This window comes from Crinia signifera, chromosome 3 (assembly GCF_055691185.1).
Source record: "Crinia signifera chromosome 3, ASM5569118v1, whole genome shotgun sequence".
In the NCBI taxonomy this organism is placed as follows: Eukaryota; Metazoa; Chordata; class Amphibia; order Anura; family Myobatrachidae; genus Crinia; species Crinia signifera.
The window spans coordinates 50,994,311-51,016,995 of record NC_139219.1 but is presented as its reverse complement, the minus strand read 5'-3'; the positions used below and the strand labels follow the sequence as shown (position 1 = coordinate 51,016,995).

The 22,685-nt window shown below is 43.1% G+C and overlaps 1 protein-coding gene across 2 annotated transcripts in view; it reads left to right on the top strand.

Annotated features, from left to right (window-relative positions):
• The window catches only part of UGP2 (UDP-glucose pyrophosphorylase 2), a 96,480-nt gene that overhangs the window by 57,991 nt on the left and 15,804 nt on the right, over nucleotides 1-22,685 (top strand). For both annotated transcript variants that reach the window (XM_083175787.1, XM_083175786.1), the window contains exons 4-6: nucleotides 10,534-10,719; nucleotides 11,541-11,674; nucleotides 18,849-19,146. In XM_083175787.1, the coding sequence (XP_083031913.1) occupies nucleotides 10,534-10,719; nucleotides 11,541-11,674; nucleotides 18,849-19,146 (618 nt within the window). The remainder of the gene's footprint in view (nucleotides 1-10,533; nucleotides 10,720-11,540; nucleotides 11,675-18,848; nucleotides 19,147-22,685) is intronic.

The window sequence follows — 22,685 nt, the reverse complement described above, 5'->3', positions numbered from 1 at the left end:
CTGTTGGGCAGAGGACACAGATGGTGGGGAGACAGGGATAGATGTTGGGCAAAGAGGAATAGGGGGGGGGGGGGGAGGCGAGATGATGGACACCAAAGGGGGGGGGGGGGGGCAGATGCTGGGCAGAGTGGGGGGACAGATGATGGGCAGAGAGAGGGGGACAGATGATGAGCAGGGAGGGGGTTAAGATGCTGGGCAGAGAGAGGGGGAGAGGTGCTGGGCAGAGAGAAGGGGAGCAATGGTGGGCAGTGAGAGGGGGGACAGATGCTGGGCAGGGAGAGGAAGGCAGATACTGGACAGAGAGGGGGTAGCACAGATGAGGGTCAGCTGGAATGGGCAGATATTGTGCAGGGAGGGAGTGGGACAGATGATAGGCACTGACAGAGACAGAGAAAGATAGAGAAGCTGCAGGGAGAGGCAGGAGGAGCCAGAGACAGAGAACTGTATACTTACTCACAGAGAACGCCATGCTATGAAATCCTCTGTTATTTTTGTGATCAAAGGAGAGTGTTATAGTTTCCTCCAATCGGTGCTCTTCTAATCAGCATGTGCCGAGCTCCTCCAATCACAGCTCGGCACATGCTGTCCTGAACCCTGATGCTGAGAGCATGGGGGAGGGGCTCCGCACCGCAGTGAAGGAGGAGAGGTAGAGAGACTTCCCCTGCTGCTGCTGCTCTCTACTTCTGCCGCAGCCACAAATTCAACATCTAATGTAAGTCCCTCCTCCCTGCTGCCGGCGCCGGCTGCTGTCTGTCTAATACACTGACAGCAGCAGCATGTTACACAAGCACCGCCTCTCCCTCCGAGTCCTGGCAGCAGCGCAAGGTGTGCAGCGCATCCCCTCCTGTCATCCGTTCCCGGACATTGTATAGTCCGGGAACACCACCCGTACGGACTCCGGACACCGGGCTTGATTACCGGACTGTCCGGAGTAATCCCGGACGGGTGGTAACCCTAGCGGCACCTGACTGACTGGACTAAACGCAGAGCAGGAGCCAGCCGCAGCCAGTGTTCCTCCAGACACAATGGTGTGGAGCTATTCAAGTAACTTCGGGAGGAGTAGCATCTGCGGGTTGCCTGAGTCTTCTCCCAGAAGACCAGGCTTTTTCCCAGAGTTTTTATATTGTTTATTTTTATGTCATAGACAAAGAAGATGACACTCTCCCAGGCTTTATTCCAACCCATTATTTAAATTTGAATTTATTTTTTTCCCCCTGAAATTGCCTAGCCCTAGACACTTTCTGTGAGAGATTTAAAGTCTCTCATGCTTAATCTCCCATTATGAATCTCTGGCGCAAATCTCTTTGTGTGTAGGGCCCATTGCTCAAATCTCTTTGTGTATGCCCCATTACTTTTATCCAGACCGTTTTTCAAACCAAGAAATTAAAAATGAATCGGTTGGCTGTGATTTCTCTGCGCTTTTTTTATTAAACCGCTTTCCGGGATAGCCTATCCTAAAATAGGCTTTGCTGGCCCTTATCCCATTGTAAAGCCAAGACTTCCCTTCCTGCGTGTATGGAAGTAAACCAATACACAGCTAGCGCAGTCCGATGACGATGTTCTCTGTCATGGCTCGGATATGGAGTAAATTGGCTTAACCACATTAAGATAGTTTTGTAGCTGCTTAAATAGACACCCATAGTGCTTGGTTTTTACATGATGAAGTGTATTAAAACTAATAGCGAGTCCTGTCCATGTTATCCAAAGTGTAGGAAAATGATGCCATCATTTCTCATACGCAGGAATTCCTCCAATACGCCCTTCATCCCCATAATGATGTACACCAGTCTCCTGGCTTGATTACATATAATTGGTAACACATGCGTGTTACTTGATTTCCCAACTACAAATTCTTCTGCTTTTGGGAAAATATGAAGTAAAACAATCCAAGGCTTGTTTCTCAGCGGTCATTGGGGCAGATGTATTAAGCCGGGCGAAGAGATAAACTGGAGATAAATTGGAAGGAGATAACGCACCAGCCAATCAGCTGTGTTTGAAATATGACAGTTGGGAGTTGATTGGCTGGTGCGTTAACTCCTTCCACTTTATCTCCAGTTTATCTCTTCGCACGGCTTAATACATCTGCCCAATTGAGTGCAGTTTATCAATTCAAAATCAACTTACGGTTGCTCTTATTGTAAATACACATTAAACTGCAGTATGCAGATTTATTGTAATGCGGAGTGCAGTAATGGCTTTGTTACGCTATGCTTTTATACTGTATTGTATATTTTCAGATATCCTGGCCGTGTAAGCCATTTCTTTTACAGAGAAAATGTTATTCCATGTATTATTGCTAAAACGGTCAAGTATCTATTAACTTGCTATAGAATTTGTTTCCTGTGAAGAATAAAGCCATTTTTTGGAAGGCCTGTGATTTAGGACAGAACGTGAAGGCCATGCTGCCTGAGGCAGAAAATGGAAAGTTTAAAGCCCCCTCCCTTATCAATGTGTTCTGTAATTATCAGCAGTTGTCACAGAGTCGGGAACAAGTACAGACAAAGCAAACTGTTCCGTGCCACCCATTGATAGATACAGCCAAATGCCTTTGCCTCAATATTCCTTGAATTACATCCTCCGCTTCTTAGAACAGTTTGTAGCTTTCCTCAGCATGAGCTATTTTGTTTTTAGCTTTCTATACAGTTAATCGAATGACCAATTATAGCAATACGTGAATGACCCACTTTGCTGGGAGGGCAGACAGGATCAGAGCCATTGACTAAGGGGGGTATTCAATCCCAGCCGTTATTTTCACTGGGTGGAAATAGCATCCCTTTACGTCATTATTAGGTCGAATGGCATTAAACCTATTCAATTGCTGCTCTGTTCTTCCAACTGGCAGAATATATTCCACCAGTCGGAAAGTCCCGGCATCGGCAAAAACGGGTTTTCGAGGTCGGATACAGCCGCGGATTGGACAATCCAGCAGCCTTTTCCAACAAAGCCCTGTGTGTGTGGAGGGCCAGAGCTTAGTCTGGATGAGCATAGGTGAAACAATAGGAAGTGACGATGTCTTTGTTAGATTAGTGTGATGTGTGATATTTCTACACCTGAGTGCACATCTGTGTACAAAGTGCTACAATGCACCAAGTGCCAGTGTGATGCGTATGTTCTTTTCAGGTATTTAGGCCTCCGGAGGGTACCTTTACCAAATGAAAATAGCATAAAAAGAATGATCAGACTAAAAACAATAGGAGGTCAGTTCAGTGCCGCTGAGCATTGCCGCAATTCTCCACTGCATTTATATTCACCATTTGCAGCCATCTGTACATCCCATGTTTCCCTGCTACCTCTATGGGGTACTTGCGATGTTGGTGGCCGTCGTATGCCAAAGGCACATTGCACCCACTGTGCGGAATTGATTCTCTCCCTATGGGCCAGATGTACCAAGCTTCAAAACTAATAAAGTGGAGAGTGATAAACAACCAACCAGTCGGCTCCTACCTGTCGGTTTTAAAACACATCCTGTAACATGAAAGGTAGGAGCTGATTGGTTGGCTGTTAATCACTCTCCACTTGATCACTTTTTGAAGCTTAATACATGTGGCCTATATGTTTTTGTTTAGGTGACACAAGTTACACTCTAATCTATAGTATCTCTTAAGGTCCTCACACACTAGACTAGACGATTGGTACTTATGTAATATCTGGGCTCCTGTTTTTCTTATGAGACCGCGTCCCCTCGCGGGGCTCGCTGCGCTCGCCACTCTTCGGGCACGGTGGCTCGCCGCGCTCGCCACACTATATAAAATCAACTCCATGCGTAGTTGGATAGTAGGGGTATGAAAAAATGGGGTGCATTTAACATTGGAGCCCAGTTAATACATAAGTACCGAACAATTTTTTTTGTCCGATTTTCCAACCGATCGTCCGATATATATCGGTCGGTTTTTTTTATCGGCCGGCTATTGCCGATTATTGTTAAAAATCGTCCGATATATCGGACAATCGGTTGGAAATCGGACAAAAAATCGTTCTAGTGTGTGGGGACTCTAAGAATAGAATGGATTGATTATCCATTCATTTATTTCCGCATTTCGTGTAATTTCGCCTCTAGGTGGCCCAGTTTTGTCTTACTACAGTATGAGTTCTATTGAAGATGAGATGTTGCCTATAGCAACCAATCAGGTTCGATCTATTCTCTTATAGAAGGTGCTAAATAAATAAGAAGTATAATCCGATTGGTTGCGACCTGCAACATCCCATCTTCAACAGAACTCCCATATTAGTAAATTTACCACTTTTGTGAGGCGCCACTCCTATCAATGTAACCACCCTGGAGAAACAATAGCTTTTTTGGGGGGGGATACATTTTCCTGTCTGAGCATATTGACGGATAAAGGGAAAATGTCTCCTCATGGAAATATATTAGCATAAAGGTCTTGCGTATAGTTTGCACAGCTGCAAGGGTCTTGTGAGCTCAGCTGCAGTGTTGATGACTGACTGATGCACTTCAGCTAGTGTGAGAATTGTGAATAATGATGTCCCTTTGTACCTTACGTGGCGGATTAGCTTTCTGGTGCATATAGCAGTCTAGTACTATTTGCTCTTTTAATGATTGGATATTCGTCTGATAATGGTTTTATCAGTTCTTTTTTTAAAGCTGGGTCCAAGCAAGCACTGCTGGGTTACCTCGATAGGGTGAGATTCGAGTAGCAGGTGTAAATGGTCACGGCTGCTCCAGTGCAGGCATTTGATACCCCTTTCACATCGCAACTAATTACCAGGTACAAGTCGGTTTGACCCGGTAACTAGTGCGATGTGAAAGGGGTTACCGTGTCCCGTAAACGGGTAGCAACATGGCAATACGAACCAGTAATAAAAGCAGAGTTCTTATTGGTTCGTTGCCGTGTTGCTTGGCAGTGTGAATGGGTTAAACGGGTCGAGCGACCTGTTTCCCTTTCACGCTATGTCGGAGGCAGCGATTGGAGCAGCGCCAGCTCTAAGCGCTGCCTCCTCCCCGACACCCGATGACGCTCCGACTCCCCGACGCTCCTACGGATGATGTCGGCGAACAGACAATAATGCCAGTTCACTGTGGGGATGTGAAAATCCCAAAATGCAGGTTCGTGACAGGACTGAACCGTTCCAAAGTCTCGGTGTGAACCTACGTTTTGCGATCTGAAAGCAGTATGAGTTTCTGCACTGCCATGTTCATCTTTTGCAGCCAACCAATATTTTATATTGATGAATTTTGTGAATGGTTCTATGCAAACCATTTGTCAACGGGTGCAAACATAATGTTATGGACACGTCCTCAGAGCGAGCTGGTATCTTCCTGGCCAAGGCAAATGTTTATACCTCGGAATTATTGATGTATCACCTCACAGTAGAAGGCAGCCCTACATATTACACTGGGAACAGAACTTGTAATTCTATACTTATTAACGTGATTAACTGAGAACAGAATCGGTGTGAATAAGGTCTATTTTATTCTTACAGGTATGCCTGTAGTTGATTATCAGAAAATTGACGTACTAAAGGCTTATTTATCAGGGTGTGAAATCAGAGATTTGTAGTATAGGAAGACCTAGAGAAATGCAGGATTATGCAAGGTGAAGGCAATATTACATCATATAACCAGAAACACCCCACATTCACAATGTATGTTAGTAAAGCAGGATGGGTGTGTCAAATGAAACCCATTGTACACACGGGATGCAGTTAAAATCCTGGCGTTCAGAATCCCAACCGCCGAAATGACGACACATTCTCCCTCCTGGGGTGTCCACGACACCCCTGGAGGGAGAATAAATTAGTGTGGCGAGCGTAGCGAGGCACCGGGCCCGCTGCGTGGCGAGCGCAGCGAGCCCGCAAGGGGGGGCGATCCACGTCCCCCCCTTGTCGGCATTTCGGCTGTCGGGATCCTGAACGCCGGGATCCCGACCGCCGGGATTCAATACTGAATCCGTACACATATATATATATATATATATATATGTATGTATGTATGTATGTATGTATGTATGTATGTATGAATGTGTGTGTGTGTGTGTGTGTATATGTATACATACATACACATATATATATATATATATATATATATATATATATATACACACACATATAAGGGTTAGGCTGCAGTTGGGGGTGAAGGTGTTGGGCTACGGGTAGGAAGGGTTAAGGTTCTGACAGTGGAAATATGCGCAGTTGGTGATTTCAACCAGGCCGAAAACACACCTAAATTGTTAAATCCGCAGCCGTTTTTTCGACAAAACAGCTGAGTTTTTGCCGATCCACTGACTGTTTCGACACTCAACAGCCGGAACATTGAATTCGGCTGTCAAGTTACAGTCGGAAGAAGCGAAAATGGCCTAGAATTCTGACTGTCGGGATATTTCGACAGTCAGAATCCAAGATTGGATACCCCCCTATCCCTCATCCAGGTATGATACATTCCCATATGTCTCATAATTTACATAGAAATTATTTACAAGTTCATGATTTTTTGGGGGGGTTCTTACATTTTTATTGAAATACATATTATAAGGGGACAATGATCAAGGTTTATTTAGTTAATTACTCTTCAGGGATGTTTTGTAAGAGGATGAAAGAGAAAAATGATAGAGCCAGTACTTGGTTGCATCACCAAAGAAGATTACAAACTTCTAACGTTAAATATTTGCTGTTGGCATGACCTCCAGCAATGATCACACTGTTACTGCTCCTGCATGTTGTCTGTATAAATTGTGATAAGGGTTACATAATATTACATGTTTGTATGTGTAGATCTTCTCTCTTTATATTCTAATATATAAAAATGTTTGCTCCTGTTTGTTTTAAGCTTGGTACACACTAGACCAGTGGTTCTCAAACTCTGGGTCCTGGCCTTCTCAGCATGGAGTCATGACTCCATGTTGCTGACCATCAGGCTGATGAATTCTCTAATCTCTCAATCGGTGAACCAAGGAGTCTGACAAATCAGTTGAATTGTCTGTTGCTTCAGACTCCTCGCATAATTTTTTGCCTCCACAATGCTGCCGTGCATGTGCCGCCTGCTGACCACTCTGGGGTAACTTCCTTGGGGTCCTAAAATCATTTTTATTGTCTGGACGGGATGCAGTCGACCGCCGGGATTTCATACTGATCCCGTCAGGACGGGGTCCCAGAGCAAAATAGTGTGAGAACCTTCTGCTTTAGACAGCAGTTTGAAAGATATCCTACCTCCAAGTCTGTCTGTTGTTGCCCAGTTTGTTTTTATCACTGTCTACTATTGTAAAGCGCAACGGAATCTGCTGCACTACAGAAGAAACTGTTAATAAAATAAATAAATAAAATATGGCCGATTCTAATGGTTCGGAACGAAAAACTGTTCAAATCGTACGGTGCACTCCCGAAACTCCCACTACTGTGATTTCTCATCCTGTTCTGACAAATAGATGTCTTTGAATTCTTCAGACTCCTGTGTCATTAAAGTTCAACATGACCGTTTGAGTTCATTGCCTTCTCTTTTACCTTTTTATCATCAAACCACATTGGTGACTTTATTTTTTTTTAAACAAGCAGGAAATGAAATATCCCTACTTTATTTTTTATTTTTATTTTTGCAATTCTGACGTTCTTAATTCCGTAAGGAGCTGGCAGCATGGAGCACTGTGGTGAAAGCAGGGATGGAACGGTCTTTTTGCCTATTACTGGCAGATATATCTAGATCTAGAGATGGGTGCTATGTTTTAGGCTTCATACGTGTAGGAGCCTATGGGGGCTGCAGGACTTTGCACAAGCAAAGGTGGAGAAATCGACCGCTCGTCATTTTGTTTTGTAATACAGGGGCCATGGCCACACCCACTCTGAAAAAAAGAAAGTCTATGCGCACCGCAGTAAAGCGCTGTGTAGTGAGGCAAGATCTCTTCCTCCACAGCTGCCCCCCATGTCATAAACAAATAATTTAGGACACCCCCTCCCCCCCTTCAGGCTGCGTATGGGTCATAAGGTCAACTCGATGAAGGTCAACCTATAAAGGTCAACATGGCTTAGGTCAACAGGGTCGGAATGTCAACACAAGCATTAGGTCAACAATGGGAAGATCGACAGTCAAAAGGTCGACATGAGTTTTTCATGGTTTAGGTCTGGAATGTCGACGTAAGTTGACATGGACACCGTGTACCGCTGCGCTCACCGTGCTTCGGGTGCGGTGCTTCGCTGCGCTCGGCACACTTATATTCCCTAGTGCAGGGGTGGGCAATAAGCGTCCCTCCAGCTGTTGATATACTACACATCCCAGCATGCCTTGCCTTAGTTTTGCTATTTGGCCATGCTGAAACTGATGCAAAGCATGCTGGGATGTGTAGTTCATCAACAACTGGAGGGCCGCGTATTGCCTACCCCTGCCTAATGGATGGTAGGGTAAAAGAGAGGGTCACCACTTATAGATATTATCTATAAGTGGTGACTTCTGATGTAAAGTCCTATATATATACAGTATATAGCCCTGGAAAAATGCAGCAATACTGTGAATGGATGCAGGTATTACAAGTCACCTTGGAGAGTCTGTATAAAAGCTTGATATGGTTATGGACAATACACTATTGGGGGAACAATAGACCACAGAGAAGGCTTGTCTGTGTAGGTTCTGGTTTTGTGTATAGGAACTAGCGTTCCCTCGCTGGGTACTCTGGTCTATCCTGAATACTTGCAGAATCCTCCATGGTCTCAGGATGCTGGAAGATGGGATAGGCCTGCACACCAGTGTGTGTCACTGAGTGAATGCATGTTTAAATAAATATTTGTAGGAGTTTGCAACCGCGCCGCAGACATTACTCATATATAAATTATGCTTTTTCTGGCTAACCTATCGGAAAATAACAGTTCATGTTCTATGAACAGACACTTAACGTCCTTTGAGTGATGAAATAATCCAGTTTTACAAGATACTCCCAATGCCCTGCGGCTGCCATACAGTACACATCCATTCTATCCTTCTCTTACTACGACATAGGCCTCCCTAGCACAATGAATTGCCTGAGTGTGTGAATGGAGCATTCCTGTGGTGGGAAGGGACAGGCTGTGGACTTAGTGCTCCTGTGCTTTCCCTTTAACGTCCTTGCAGTTCAACATCCTAGAAAGTCTCTTCTATAAAACACATCATTGTGTTTCCGCTGGGCGGATACATGAGCATTGGGCGTCCCGTTGTTAGAAAGAATGTAAAGAGGAATGCGAGACCCAATGTTCAGTAAAAAAAAAAAAAATATATATATATATATTTAGTGTTCATTCTACCACCCGCCATCTTTGAAAAAACCCATGCAGTTCCTCTTCCCTGCCTGGGGTATCGCTGTCTGCTGTAGTGCTTCTTGCACAGTGTGCTCTCTATATCAGCACTGATATGCAAACCAGACCTGTGCTAGAAACACCACAGCAGACAGTGACACCCCAGGCAGGGAAGAGGAACTGCATGAGTTTTCAAAAATGGCGGGTGCTAGAATGAACTATATATATCTATATAGCTATATATTCTCTGTAAAGCACTGCGGAATATGTATGCGCTATATATGAAACTGTTGTTAATAATAATATATATTTATGTATGTGGGAGGTGAAAAGAGAAAACAGGCGCCCAACTTTACTTATCTACAATATGAGAAGTTCGATATATAAAAAAACATATTTTTTTTTTTACAAAAGACGTATAAATTATAAAATATACATAGGTATACCAGGTAGGGACACAAAAATGGAAAAGTGAGTGGGATGGGGGAATAGAGGCTGAAAGTGCGGTCAGATGATACACAATTTAGTTTAAAAAGTTTCACAATGTTAAAAACGTTTAGTGTACTTAGCTCGTTAAGAGAGTTTTTATCTCAAAGTCCTTTTTCTTGGTTGGGAACTGGAGAGCAGAGTCTCAGTCCAAAGTTTAGTAGCATAGAGGATAGGCGGAGGGTCCCAACGCGTTTCGTCCAGTTGTGCACTTCAAGGGAGCAGGGTTATTATTACCAAATGAAATATATAATATGAAGTCTGGTGCAGAACCCCAAATACATTCATTATTTTTTTTCTTCCAGTATATACACAACCTACAGCATACATATAGACACAAGTGTTTGGGGGGGGATTCAATGTTGTCTCATTCTCGGTCTGCTTGACCGAGAATTTGCAGGCGGGAGTCAATGTCCCGCCTGCCATGGGACGAGAAGGAGGCGTGGCCACGAGCTGCGGACACGAATCGTCAAGCTGCAGCCGGGAGGTACTTGTCACAAAGCACTGCCTCACAGTGCTGAGGTCAGGGGTTCGATTCCCACCATATCCCTAACTGTGCAGTTTGAATATTCTCCCCGTGCTTGCTTTCCTCCGGGTACTCCGGTTTCCTCCCACATTCCAAAAATATACTGTTAATTAGCTCCCAACAAAAATTAACCCTAGAATGTTTGTGTGTGCGTGTACATGTGGTAGGGAATATAGATTGTAACCTCCACTGGGGCAGGGACTAATGTGAATGTTCAAAGAATATATTCTGTAAAGCGCTGGGGAATATGTGTGCGCTTTATAAATAATTGTTAACAATAATAATAATAAAGTCTTCTTTGGTTTTAATAGATTCATCCTTATGAGAAGATGAAAGCTAGAGGTCTACCGGAGAACATCACATCTGTCCTGAATAAGCTGGTTGTAGTCAAACTTAATGGCGGATTGGGAACCAGCATGGGCTGTAAAGGTCCCAAAAGCCTGATTGGTGTCCGAAACGAGAATACCTTCCTTGATCTCACTGTGAAACAAATAGAGGTGAGTGCCGATTTTAAGGGGTGATACGTTTTTCCTGCAGAAATGTATCTGTGGGACTGTATACATTTAGAATGACAACATGGATAGAATGTAGTCATTGTGAATGTTGACAGACCAGATGTCGACAGCTGATAATAAGGGGGGTTAGGATTCGCAATAGACATCTAAGCAAAACCACACAGTCTACATTTTTAGTGTACCCCTGTGAAGCCATTGAAGCAGGTGAGTGATATAATTTTATGAAACCTTTGTGTCTATTTTAAATAGTGTTCATAGATATTAAAGTCCAGTAACATCCGAAATGGACATAAATTATAACGGGTCAGTAGGATGTAGAATGTTACGCTGTATTTAGTGAAGGTCACACCCTGATACAGACTAGTAGTCTGTACTTGTATTAGAAGGAACTATTACAATCATGCTGTTTAAAATGAGCAATGAAGGTACTGAATTTATACTCAGATGTTCTTATATAGTCATAAGGTGCCCATACACTGTACAATTGTTATGTGCGATGATGTGCGCGCTCCCGTCACACATCTTATTGCACAGCTCAAAAAGTGCTGCACATACTTTTTGTACGAGATCTCATCTCCATTGCATTGCAAAACCTATGCAATGCGATGAGATGCAATATTGTATACAATAATTGTACCGTGTATGGGCACCTTTCGTATTACTGTACTGTTAGAAAGAAGACCTTAGAAGAAATTTTCTTCACTGCAACTTAAATGATACTCTCGCAGTGTAATGTACTGTTATGTGCTGCTAGTTTATCATTCTTCTACGTTGTGTAACATGTGACATTGTTGCCACTGAAGCACTTGAACACTACGTACAACACAGACGTCCCTCTCGTTCTGATGAATTCCTTTAACACTGATGAAGACACCAAGAAAATCCTGCAGAAGTACAGCCATTGTCGACTGAAGATTTACACTTTCAATCAAAGCAGGTAAGGTTTGTGGCTCTGATGTAAAAGTGATAGTAAACTATATATTTATTTATAGAAGTTTTTCCAAGGCTCTCTTGAATGACCGCACCCTAGAGTTGTCAGTATTTTTTGTTTTCATTGAACCCGTAGGCCAAAAATAGTTTTTAGTAAGAAATTCAGATAATGTAAATAGTGTAAATTCTGCTCAGTTATGTGCTGGCGGGTTGGGGGTTGTTTTTCTGTTTGTCCACATTTTATAATTGGCGTCCACTAGCACTGGTTTTGTCTATCCCATTTTACCATAAATATTTTCTATTTGGTACTGACCTGTGGCACCCAGATCGGGAACCACTGATGTTTAGTACTAAAATATTTTCCTTCTCAACTGCAAGTCTGTTCTAAGGAGTAGGTAACTCCCATGTCAGCTGAGTAGAGACAGGAACAGGAATCACTCCTGGAATGTATATAGGGGGAGAGGGTACAGTGTAGATGTCACCCATAGCAAGTGATTGGTAGCTATGGGAAACCTGTCCACTTCTCCTCCACTCTACTGTACACAGGGTTTATGTAGAGGGTCCTGGCAAACCATAGATGTGGAGGACCCCCCCAGCATTGTGCAGCACCAACTCTAATTGGCTGGGCTTGCAAACAGGCATGATAATGCCCCCATATTTGCCCACAACTCGTAGTGGTTTGCCAGGACCTGGGAGATATTCCAGTTGCCCACATGATGTCACACTGGTGTACACTGGTATGAATGGGTAGTATGGAAAGCCTGACGTTTTTCTGCTAGGCCTGCATCATTCAGCCGCACCAAGGAATTTATAACACAGCCTACCACCACGGAGCCTGAACCCACCCATGAAAAGCCAATGAGCAACCGTTCTAAGCTGGCCGCCATTAGTTATGCAATATTACCAAATTCTTAGAGTAGTTAGTGACCCTCTTTCCTCATCAGTACTCGTCCAGTGCCTGCCGAATGCGCGAATAGCAGCAAGTACGATCCTGTCTGAGTAGCGTGTGACAGGCCTTTGTCTGAGGATTATGAGTGGGCTGAGGAATACATTCCACACACAAAGCCCGAAACAAAAATATCTGTTTCCTGGACAGTTTAAACTGATGTTGATGTTTCCAAGATGTTGAGATCAGTACTGTATTCATTTGTCAGCAAAGGTTCTTTCTATTCAGCGGCTGAAAGGAAACCGATCACTGCGTGTTCCTGTATGTTGTACAGCAGGGGTGGCCAAACCAGTCCTTGAGATCTACCAACGGTCCTTGTTTTCCAAATCACCTAGCTGGTGCACAGCTGTAGTTATTACCAACTGCCACATTTTCTAACATGCTGCAGCAGTGAGCAAAGGGAGCTTGGGGTAGATCCACGGTCATTCCACATATTAACAAATGTATGGGAATGGATGACATTCTGGTCAATGCCTCTCTTTAGCAATGCCTATTGGAGGAATGCCATGAGAATGTCAGGTTATTGAATATATCCTTAATAACAAGTGGAACATACAGAGAGGCATCCAGTCTTGAAAGATGTATATTTTCCAGGAGGATTAAGTTTTAAGTGGTCAACAGAGGTGAATCCCATCATGTACCCCAGGGCAGGAGAGCAAATCATCTTCTTTCCTTTTGCCAGCTCTTCGTGGGTGCACGGTGCGGTTTGCCAGGGAAGCAATACCTTTGGTAGTATTGTGACAGTAAGTCTAAGCAGTCTTTTCTTCCCTTCAGGGTTATGGAAGGTAAGCCCAGACCAATGTCCTCTCAATAGCTTTTTGCTAGCGTGACCTCCACACAGTTCTGTTCGTGGTGGTATTTCAGAGAAAGCAAAACTCCCTACCAGACAAGATTGCAGTTTTGGTGACATCAGCAAATTTTGGATTTCACTAGGTATCCAGAGGAAATATCTTTGTGGTGTATCTGTTTCCATCCATGCCAGTAAATTGGAGGCATTATGAAAAAGTTTACAGTCCTGTAATTTCAAAAGGGAAGTGGTTTCTCCTGCTCCTTCAGCTCAGTGAGGGAACCAGGTTCTATGCAACGTTCTGGTTCATAGAAGTTAAAGGATTTCTGGACAGTCCTTGATATATATTTGTGTCTTAATCCATTGAATTGTCCAAGGAATTGCCGCATGGAACGGTTTACTCTCCTGTAGGATTAACACATTCTGGTCACAGCTCCACTCAGTCTACCTACGTCTCCAAGGCCTTTCACCAAGGTGTTGGTGTTTCTTATGGCTGCTCTCACAGTATGCTCTTACCTGGATGGCGTGCTTGTGTCAGATAAGTCAGAGCATGCTGGCGAAGACGGGATGCTTAGGTGAAGGCGTGCGTACAGGAACACTGTTTAATCCTTAAAGCATAATGTCAACTGGTGACTTTTCAACCGTTATTGTGAGTTTAGACAGACCATACGCTGTACAGAACATCTTTATCAGAGGAGCAGTTATCAGATTTCAGAGTCTAGCGTATCCGCTACAGTAAAAAAAAAAAACGTTTTGGTTTAAAGCAGTGTTTCTTGTGTTTTTTTTATTGTATTAATGTTTTAATGGAAAAAAAATGAATCCTAATTATTAAATTTGTGAAACATTACTATGTATTAGAAACTTTGATCAGCCATATGTAATGCTTTCTAGCATTAACAATCCAAAGTTATTAGACTTTGAGACGATCTATTTTACATCTTTCTAAAGAAAAATCATTTCTACTTAATAAATATATGTAGATAGACTAAGTATCTTACACTAAAAGACATGGCAATAGGACCGGAGGTTTTGAACTGAGATTAACCCTTTGAGTGCCAACGTTGCGTTGAACGATCCTCAAAATATCCGCTAAAAATACCAGCATCGCTCACAGCGACTGTTCTTTTAGTATAAGTAAATACAAATACAGCCAAGTCAATTGATTGAAGTTTAGGTAAATATTGCACCCAAACAAAGAGCAGTCGCTGTGAGAGATGCTGCCATTTTTAACGGATATTTAGAAAATCTCTCACAGTAACGAATATGAGCACAAAGAAATGTTATAGATCTGGCGCCACCTCTGCTGCAGGTCACCATTCTCCCAATTCCTGGACTACGAGCACTGAATAATTAAACAATATAAAACAACACACAGGGAAATGGTGTCTTGCATTGACCGTTCCAATGTTTTGTTTTTCAAAAAAAAATCGTTCTTTTTTAGAAGAAAGACTTTAATTGGTGATCATCACGTTTGTTGTTCCTCAAAAAAAAAAAATTTGTTTCCTCCAATTTGTTCGATTCCATAAAAGGAAGAGCAAATCTAATTAGTGGGATTTACTCTACAATACTCACCACTTGGTGACAGGACTACAATAAAAGGAGACAGACGTCTTCTCTCACATTAAAGAAAAGGTAGATGGCTCACATTCGTCTACATAAAAAGTCAGTGCAGTGAGCCCATCAAGGTTTCTTTATCACCGTGGAAGAAGGTGGGTCACAGGTGTTAAAAGAACAATACTTCACACACTAAATCGCCTCTGGTGATCAAATACAAATGGTGTGCTTACACAGATCTTACATGTAGCTCTGTTTACTGGAAACACATAAAGGTATGTCCATCAGCTGAAATAAGTCCATCACCATTAAGATAAGTTACACCTTTGGTGACTATAATTTGATGATGTCCTGAACCCATGTCCCCTAAAATGTCATTATTGCCATCAGTTGCAACCCTGGTTTGAAAGTAAGGATGACTCCATACCATTTAGCCCGTTGTCAGACTTTTACAGCATATGAAGATGGAACCCGGGTGTTCATAATGCTGAAAAAAAATCCTCGACCTTCCTATCATGGGTGGAATCTCCTTAGCTCAGCTCCTCTAACATGTTTCTGGATGTCTTTTTCAAGGTGGGCCATCTTTCTAAAAAAATAAAATAAAAAAAAAAACAAGTCCATTTGTCCTTCGCTGTAGCTTCTCTATAGCTCTCTTGAGTTGATATATGGACTTCTCTTCAAAAACCAAAACGCACTCAATCTGTTTACACCATGTTAAATATATTATTGGTTTTGACTGCTCTGTATTTTTGACATGAAAAAACCCAATAAAAATTTCTTTAAAAATAAATAAATAAAATAAAATAAAATAAAAAAAAAGAACATTGAAACTGTTAGCGCAAGACACCATTTCCCTGTGTGTTGTTTTTATGTCTCTCACAGCAACATTGGTACTCAAAGGTTTGCTTGGCAATTTTCACACCTCTCTTGGCACTCAAAGGCTTAAGCCATTAGCTCTTTATATTTGTATTGCCTCTTAAATGTGTTGGAGTTCTTTACTCTTTAAGCTTGAGCATGTTTGTTGTGGTTTTCTCTTGTCCTATAGGATTGTTAGTGAAGAGTTTGTGGAGTCTTAGCTGATGCTAGGTATATTTAGTACATCCGATCTGGTTCAATTTTCCACCCTCCCTATATCTCTGTTGTGATTATGAATTTACTGCATTGGTTCAGCTCTCAAAGTGACCACAAGCAACAAGATGGTGGATTATTACCAAGGAGGAGTCCCTTATACTAGGCTTTTTTTAATTTATTAAGGAACAATCTGTATTGTGAGAACCCGAATAACCTAGTTAAAACATACATCCAAAGTACTTACTAATACAAATATTCAGCAAGTTTTTACAAACAAACTCTACAAGGTTAAAGTGGAGAGCGTACAATGAGGAGCAAATGAAAAGGGTCACAAGAACTATAGGCTTTAAATAAGAAGTCAAAGTATAAAAAAAATATAGGACTGGGTCTTTCTCCTGAAAATCTTCTTATCCAACATCGGCATTGCTACATGGGCAAGGTGTCCTCCAACTGGATCTCCGTACAGTACTGGATCAGTGTTCTATATCGATAGACCACTTCAGACTTAGAAAGGTCACCACCACTAAGCTGGGGGCAAAACACAAGAGTGAAGGGTCGCGGAGTTGCCCCTCTCAATCAGAATGCATTGCGCTCACCATAGATTATAGCTCTGTAGATTTTGACACTCTTCTGCTGACAAAGATGTTACATGGTGAAATCAACCTGGGGTAGCCAAGCAAATATGGAGGACCTTGAATGGCATGGGGGTGGCAAGTGCAACTCCCTGGACATGTATCCAATCTGTGCAAAGCAGGAAGGTGACATCTCGTCATACCTTTACAAGACAGGGTCTACCGGATCTTCTGGAAGTGGTGACTTCTGCCGATGCTCAGTTTGGAAAGAAAACCTGTTGTTCATAAATCATTTTCTATGTTTGCTTCATCTAAAAGCTCACTGGATTCCATTCCATAAGACATGCCATGGAGTTTCAGAAGGAAATTCGAGAATTATGATCAGTATTTTTATTTTCTTGAAATAATCCATGGCTGCTCATTATTTACCTCCAGGAGGAGATTTGGTCTCCTGCCTCTGCTCAGCCCCATGGTACCATGTACTACCTGGGAGCGTGTATAGCTATTGATTTAAAACCGATTTTGGAGTGGACATATATTTTAGTCTTCAGTAGATTTCTAATAGTATTTTTTGTTAATGTTCTGCCTGTTTACAGTTGCAACCCAAATAAAGATATTTAATTAGGTTCAGATATAGAAATATGTAACAACAATATAATTTGGACACATGACACAAGAAAAGCTTTCTTACTACTTACATCTGTGGGAATGGCTTTTCATTAACGTATCTCTAGGACATGAGCAACTGAAATGGCCTCTTCACATAACAAATGAATTCCAATCCCTTACTGGGCTTTTGCAGTCAGGGAAACCCATGCCTCTGGGGGAAGGATTATTAACTGTTTCCAGCATTCTTTTATTTCGCTCAGTGAGCACAGGGCGCTTTCTCGGACTTGTAATCTCGTAAACTTCCACATTGCCGACTTCCTTCATTTCAAAGGACTTCACCATCTGCTGTGTGACAAGTTCAGAGAAGCAACATCCGTCTGCGCCTCTCACTCGTATCCATTATTACAATTTGCTTCATCTATATTTTAAGACTCCCAACTGTTCATGGTTTATCGCAGGATCCCTCTATTGTGTGTGAGGTACAGGGTTAGCGAAAAATAAGTTACTCAGTTCAGAGGGCTCTGGGATGCATTCTACTACTCCGAATGAGACAAAAATGAAATTACAGATAATTTAAATGATGCGCTTAGTCCTTTGTTAAGTAAAAAAAAAATATTTGATCAAATTACTGAAAGGTGGCGCTAAAAATGTTCTATAGGCTTATACATTGAAATGTCCAAAAACCTGCATCTAAATGGTTAATCTGCTTGCTCCGTATTTATTTTTGTTTAACAAATGTCTAGCGCCTCATTTGAATTTTGGCTCATTTGGAGCAGTATAAGGCACTCCAGATCCCTATGAAGTGGGTAACAAATTTTTGCTAACCCTGTATAAAGAACTGTGTTAGTAAGCACCTAACATTGCAGGAAGTGTCTTTTCTACCAAGAATTTAGTGGTTTAATTTATTGAAAATGTCTTTGGGTACAAAAGAAAAACATTTGGTCAACACAAGTTTTTTTTTTTCCCTTCTTCATGTTTTCCCAACTTAGGGGCGGTATTCAGTCCCGGATCCTGACTGTCGGAATATCCCGACTCCCGGCAGTCGGATTCCAGGCCATTTTTCGTCCATTCCAACAGGAATTCGACAGTCTGTAATCAAAGTACAGAGTCAGGTGAAAATGGCCTCGGATTGATGAAAAACCGCAGCCGTTTGTTTTATGCTGTTAACGGCAGCATTGATTAGGTGACTGCCACTATTTCTGCTGGCGGAAATAGCACCGGGACTGAATACCCCCCCTTATTCTTGATTCAATATCCACGTAAACTACAATTGGGAATAGTAACCTTGCCCGAAGTGTGGTGGGTGTACACATTTGCAATAATTGTGGTCACCATATGAGGCCTACCTAGACCTAAATCTTTTATACCACTCCCACATAATATGATCCAGCTGGAATAAAAATGTGTCCCAACATCTATGGCCTAAATTAAGAGCGTAGCTCGTATGCAGCTCACCTTTTATTTGTACTTGGGAGTTCGAATATGCTCTAGGCTAGATGCTACCTGTCGCTTATGTGATATCTTCTTTATATGGATGCCATGGTACCACATGTATTCATAATGTATTTTTTGCTTCTTTACCTTGTCATGCCTGTGCATGTAATGATTCAATTTAGCTCAGACCACACATCTTCTCTTACAGGTACCCAAGAGTCAATAAGGAGTCTTTACTACCAATAGCCAAGGACTTGTCCTATTCAGTGGAGAACGCTGAAGCCTGGTATCCTCCTGGTCACGGTGATATCTATGCCAGTTTTTACAATTCAGGACTTTTGGACACCCTCATAAATGATGGGAAAGAATATATCTTTGTTTCAAATATTGATAATCTTGGAGCCACTGTGGACCTTTATATCCTGAACCACCTCATGAACCCACCTAATGGAAAGCGATGCGAGTTTGTCATGGAAGTAACCGACAAAACAAGGGCCGATGTGAAGGTGAGCTGGCAAAATGCTTTATTATATAAAAATTTGTACTTAATCTATTTCCATGCATCCTTGAACCATGAAGGCAATTGTAATTAATTCTGGAGTCTACAGTAGGACAGCCGGCCAGAGCTCTACATCTGTCTGTCTCTTGATATCCTCTAGGCCAGTGATTTCCAACCTTTTTACCTTGCAACACACTAATTAAGATTTTAAAATTGCCAAGGCACACCATGAGATCCCCACAAGGCAAAACACATTGGCCCCCATAGGAAAAAAACCCAAAGCTGTTGGCCTCCATATAAAAAAAAAAGGTACTTGTTTCCTAGCACGGCCACAACGATTTGTATCGGGGTGATCGGGTCGGAAAAATCGCGTCGGTCGCATCGCATGACACGATGGACCCGATTTTTACAGTGAATCAAATGTGAATAAATGTGAAACCCTATTTTACATTGGATTCAATGTAAAGTAGTCCCCAGACCTCAAATTTTACCCCCTCAACGGCACCCCACGATTGACTCCAACCCGAAGCGTGGCGAGCGCAGCGAACCCGCGAGGGGCGGTGGTACGCGTCCTCCGACCTTTTCATACCCCTACTATTCACGTCGGCGTGGAGTTGAGAATATAAAGTGTGGCGAGCACAGCGAGCCACCGAGCCCGAAGCGTGGCGAGCGCAGCGTGCCCCGCGTATAACTTCACAGGTATACGCGGCCCCTCGCCACGCTTCGGGCTCGGTGGCGAGCTGCCCTCGCCACACTTTATATTCTCCACGCCGACGTGGATAGTAGGGGTATGAAAAGGTCGGAGGACGCGCACCGCCGCCCCTCGCGAGCTCGCTGCGCTCGCCACGCTTCGGGTTGGCGTCAATTGGGGGGTGACGCTCACAATGGGGTTGCTTAACTTTTTAACGATGACGGGGCCATATACAATGTGAAATGGGTCATATTGTTGAAATTGAAATTCACATTGTTTGCTATGTGAAATGGACTTAATCAAGTCCATCTCATCTTGTGCCATTATAATGGCACAAGACTGACGCGATGCTCCCGATTTCAATGTTAAAAATATTTTAACATTGAAGCCTATGGCAAAATCGCATCCATCGCGGGCCATGTTAATGCACGCGACCGACTCGATGCTCCCGATTTGCCGGCAAAATGGACCTGATTTCAAAGGAAATCGGGTCCATCGCGTACCTTAACTTTAAGGTACACGATGGACAAGATTGTGGCCGTGCTAGGAAACAAGTACCAAAAAAAAAAATCACATCATGGTCTCCACAGATAACAAAAATAAAATACATTGGCAGTTTACATGAAAAGAAGAGACCAGTAAATAACAGTTGAACTGGTGGTGACTGTAAACTGGTTTGGGCATCTGTAAATCTGGGGGCACACTTGAGAACCGCTCAAGGCACAGCGGTTTAAAAACACAGCTCTAGGTTATGGCAAGGAACAAATTGACATTTCCTGGTAACTTTATAGTAATGAATAACATATTTCAGTGGGATGCAGTTTAAATCCCGGTGGTCGGGATCCCGGCGTTCAGAATCCCGACAGTTTCTCCCTCCGTGGGTGTCCACGACACCCCTGGAGGGAGAATAAATTAGCGTGGCGAGCGTAGCGAGGCACCAGGCCCGCTGCGTGGCGAGCGCAGCGAGCCCGCAAGGGGGGGCGATCCACGCGCCCCCCCCCCCCCTTGTCGGGATTTTGAACGCCGGGATCCTGACCGCCGGGATTTCATACTGAATCCAGGAACAGGGACATTTAACATGCTGCCCTTTACCTGCTGTGGTACTACAAATCCCAGCATGCCCTGTCACACTTTAGCAGGCATTTTAGCAGGCCCTAGAAGCAAAACTTTGGCAGCTCATTCTGCGATGTGTAGTGCCACAGAAGCAGATTGATATAATGACTAGAAAATTATAAAATATAATTATATGTGCAGAAGAGTAAAGCAATAAAAATGTGAGTTTAAACCATTGGATTTACAAACGAAGGGATTTTTACTGAAGCAAACGCAGAATGAAAATTAAGAAAAGATTGTACTGGGCATAAACTGGTTTACGGAAAAATGTAAAATCTTTTTAAGGGTACTTATGTAGTATCTGGGCTGCCGATTTTTTGATTGTATGCCTTAAGTTAAGCTGGGTACACATATGTACAATCGTCGGGCCGTTCTTCCGATCTGCGGACGAACGGCCGTTCGATTGTATATATGTGTACGCTGTCCCGATCCCTTCGTTGCGATCGATAAATGGCCAAAAACGCTCTTGGCCGTCCACGGTCGGTCGCAGGTTCTTTGCTGCTTAATATTCTTCCGACAGGACGGCTCCATATCGAAAGAAAAGTGACATGTGTACGCACGTTCGATCGATATGCAGCCCGTTCCTGCGATCATTCCTCCCAAAAGCAGCACGCCCATGTGGGTGTTGACTAGCTGCGTCATCCCTCCATCAGCGCAGCATGTAAACAACAGGAAGTCTTCTCCCCCGTACTTTCCGCGCCATGCTGTTAAAGAATATTCGTTGTGTGTGCATTCCTTTTGAAATAAATAATCGTTGTGTGTGCATTCCTGACAGATATAGTTATAGAAGATAGATAGATAGATAGATAGATATGTGATGTTCATTGTTCTGCATAAACACTTAACATTTATTAAGAAATACTGACAAAAAATACTGTGAACACTTTGTTTATTTGGGTGGTCGGACCTGAACAGAGTATCACATACAGGTGCTTGCGTGAAGGTGTAGCAGGAACGCCCACCCACCCAAAAAACATAAAAACACATTTGAACATGGTGGTGTATGTAGTGGAAAGCGGTCCCACGGCAGCAACGCATCACATGGGAACATCCCGGCCTGCTCACATGTGATGCATTGCTGCCGTGGGACTGCTTGCCATGACATAAGTGCCACGTGTGAAGGTGTAGCAGGAAAGCCCACCCACCCAAAAAACATAAAAACACATTTGAACATGGTGGTGTATGTAGTGGAAAGCGGTCCCACGGCAGCAACGCATCACATGGGAACATCCCGGCCTGCTCACATGTGATGCATTGCTGCCGTGGGACTGCTTGCCATGACATAAGTGCCACGTGTGAAGGTTTAGCAGGAACGCCCACCCACCCAAAAAACATAAAAACACATTTGAACATGGTGGTGTATGTAGTGGAAAGCGGTCCCACGGCAGCAACGCATCACATGGGAACATCCCGGCCTGCTCACATGTGATGCATTGCTGCCGTGGGACTGCTTGCCATGACATAAGTGCCACGTGTGAAGGTTTAGCAGGAACGCCCACCCACCCAAAAAACATAAAAACACATTTGAACACGGTGGTGTATGTAGTGGAAAGCGGTCCCACGGCAGCAACGCATCACATGGGAACATCCCGGCCTGCTCACATGTGATGCATTGCTGCCGTGGGACTGCTTGCCATGACATGCACCATTTTAAGGTGCATGCTGCTGGCCTCCAAATAAACAAGAAGGAGAAAAAAGTAAAATAAAGTACACAAACTATTTTTTGACTTTGTAATGCAAAC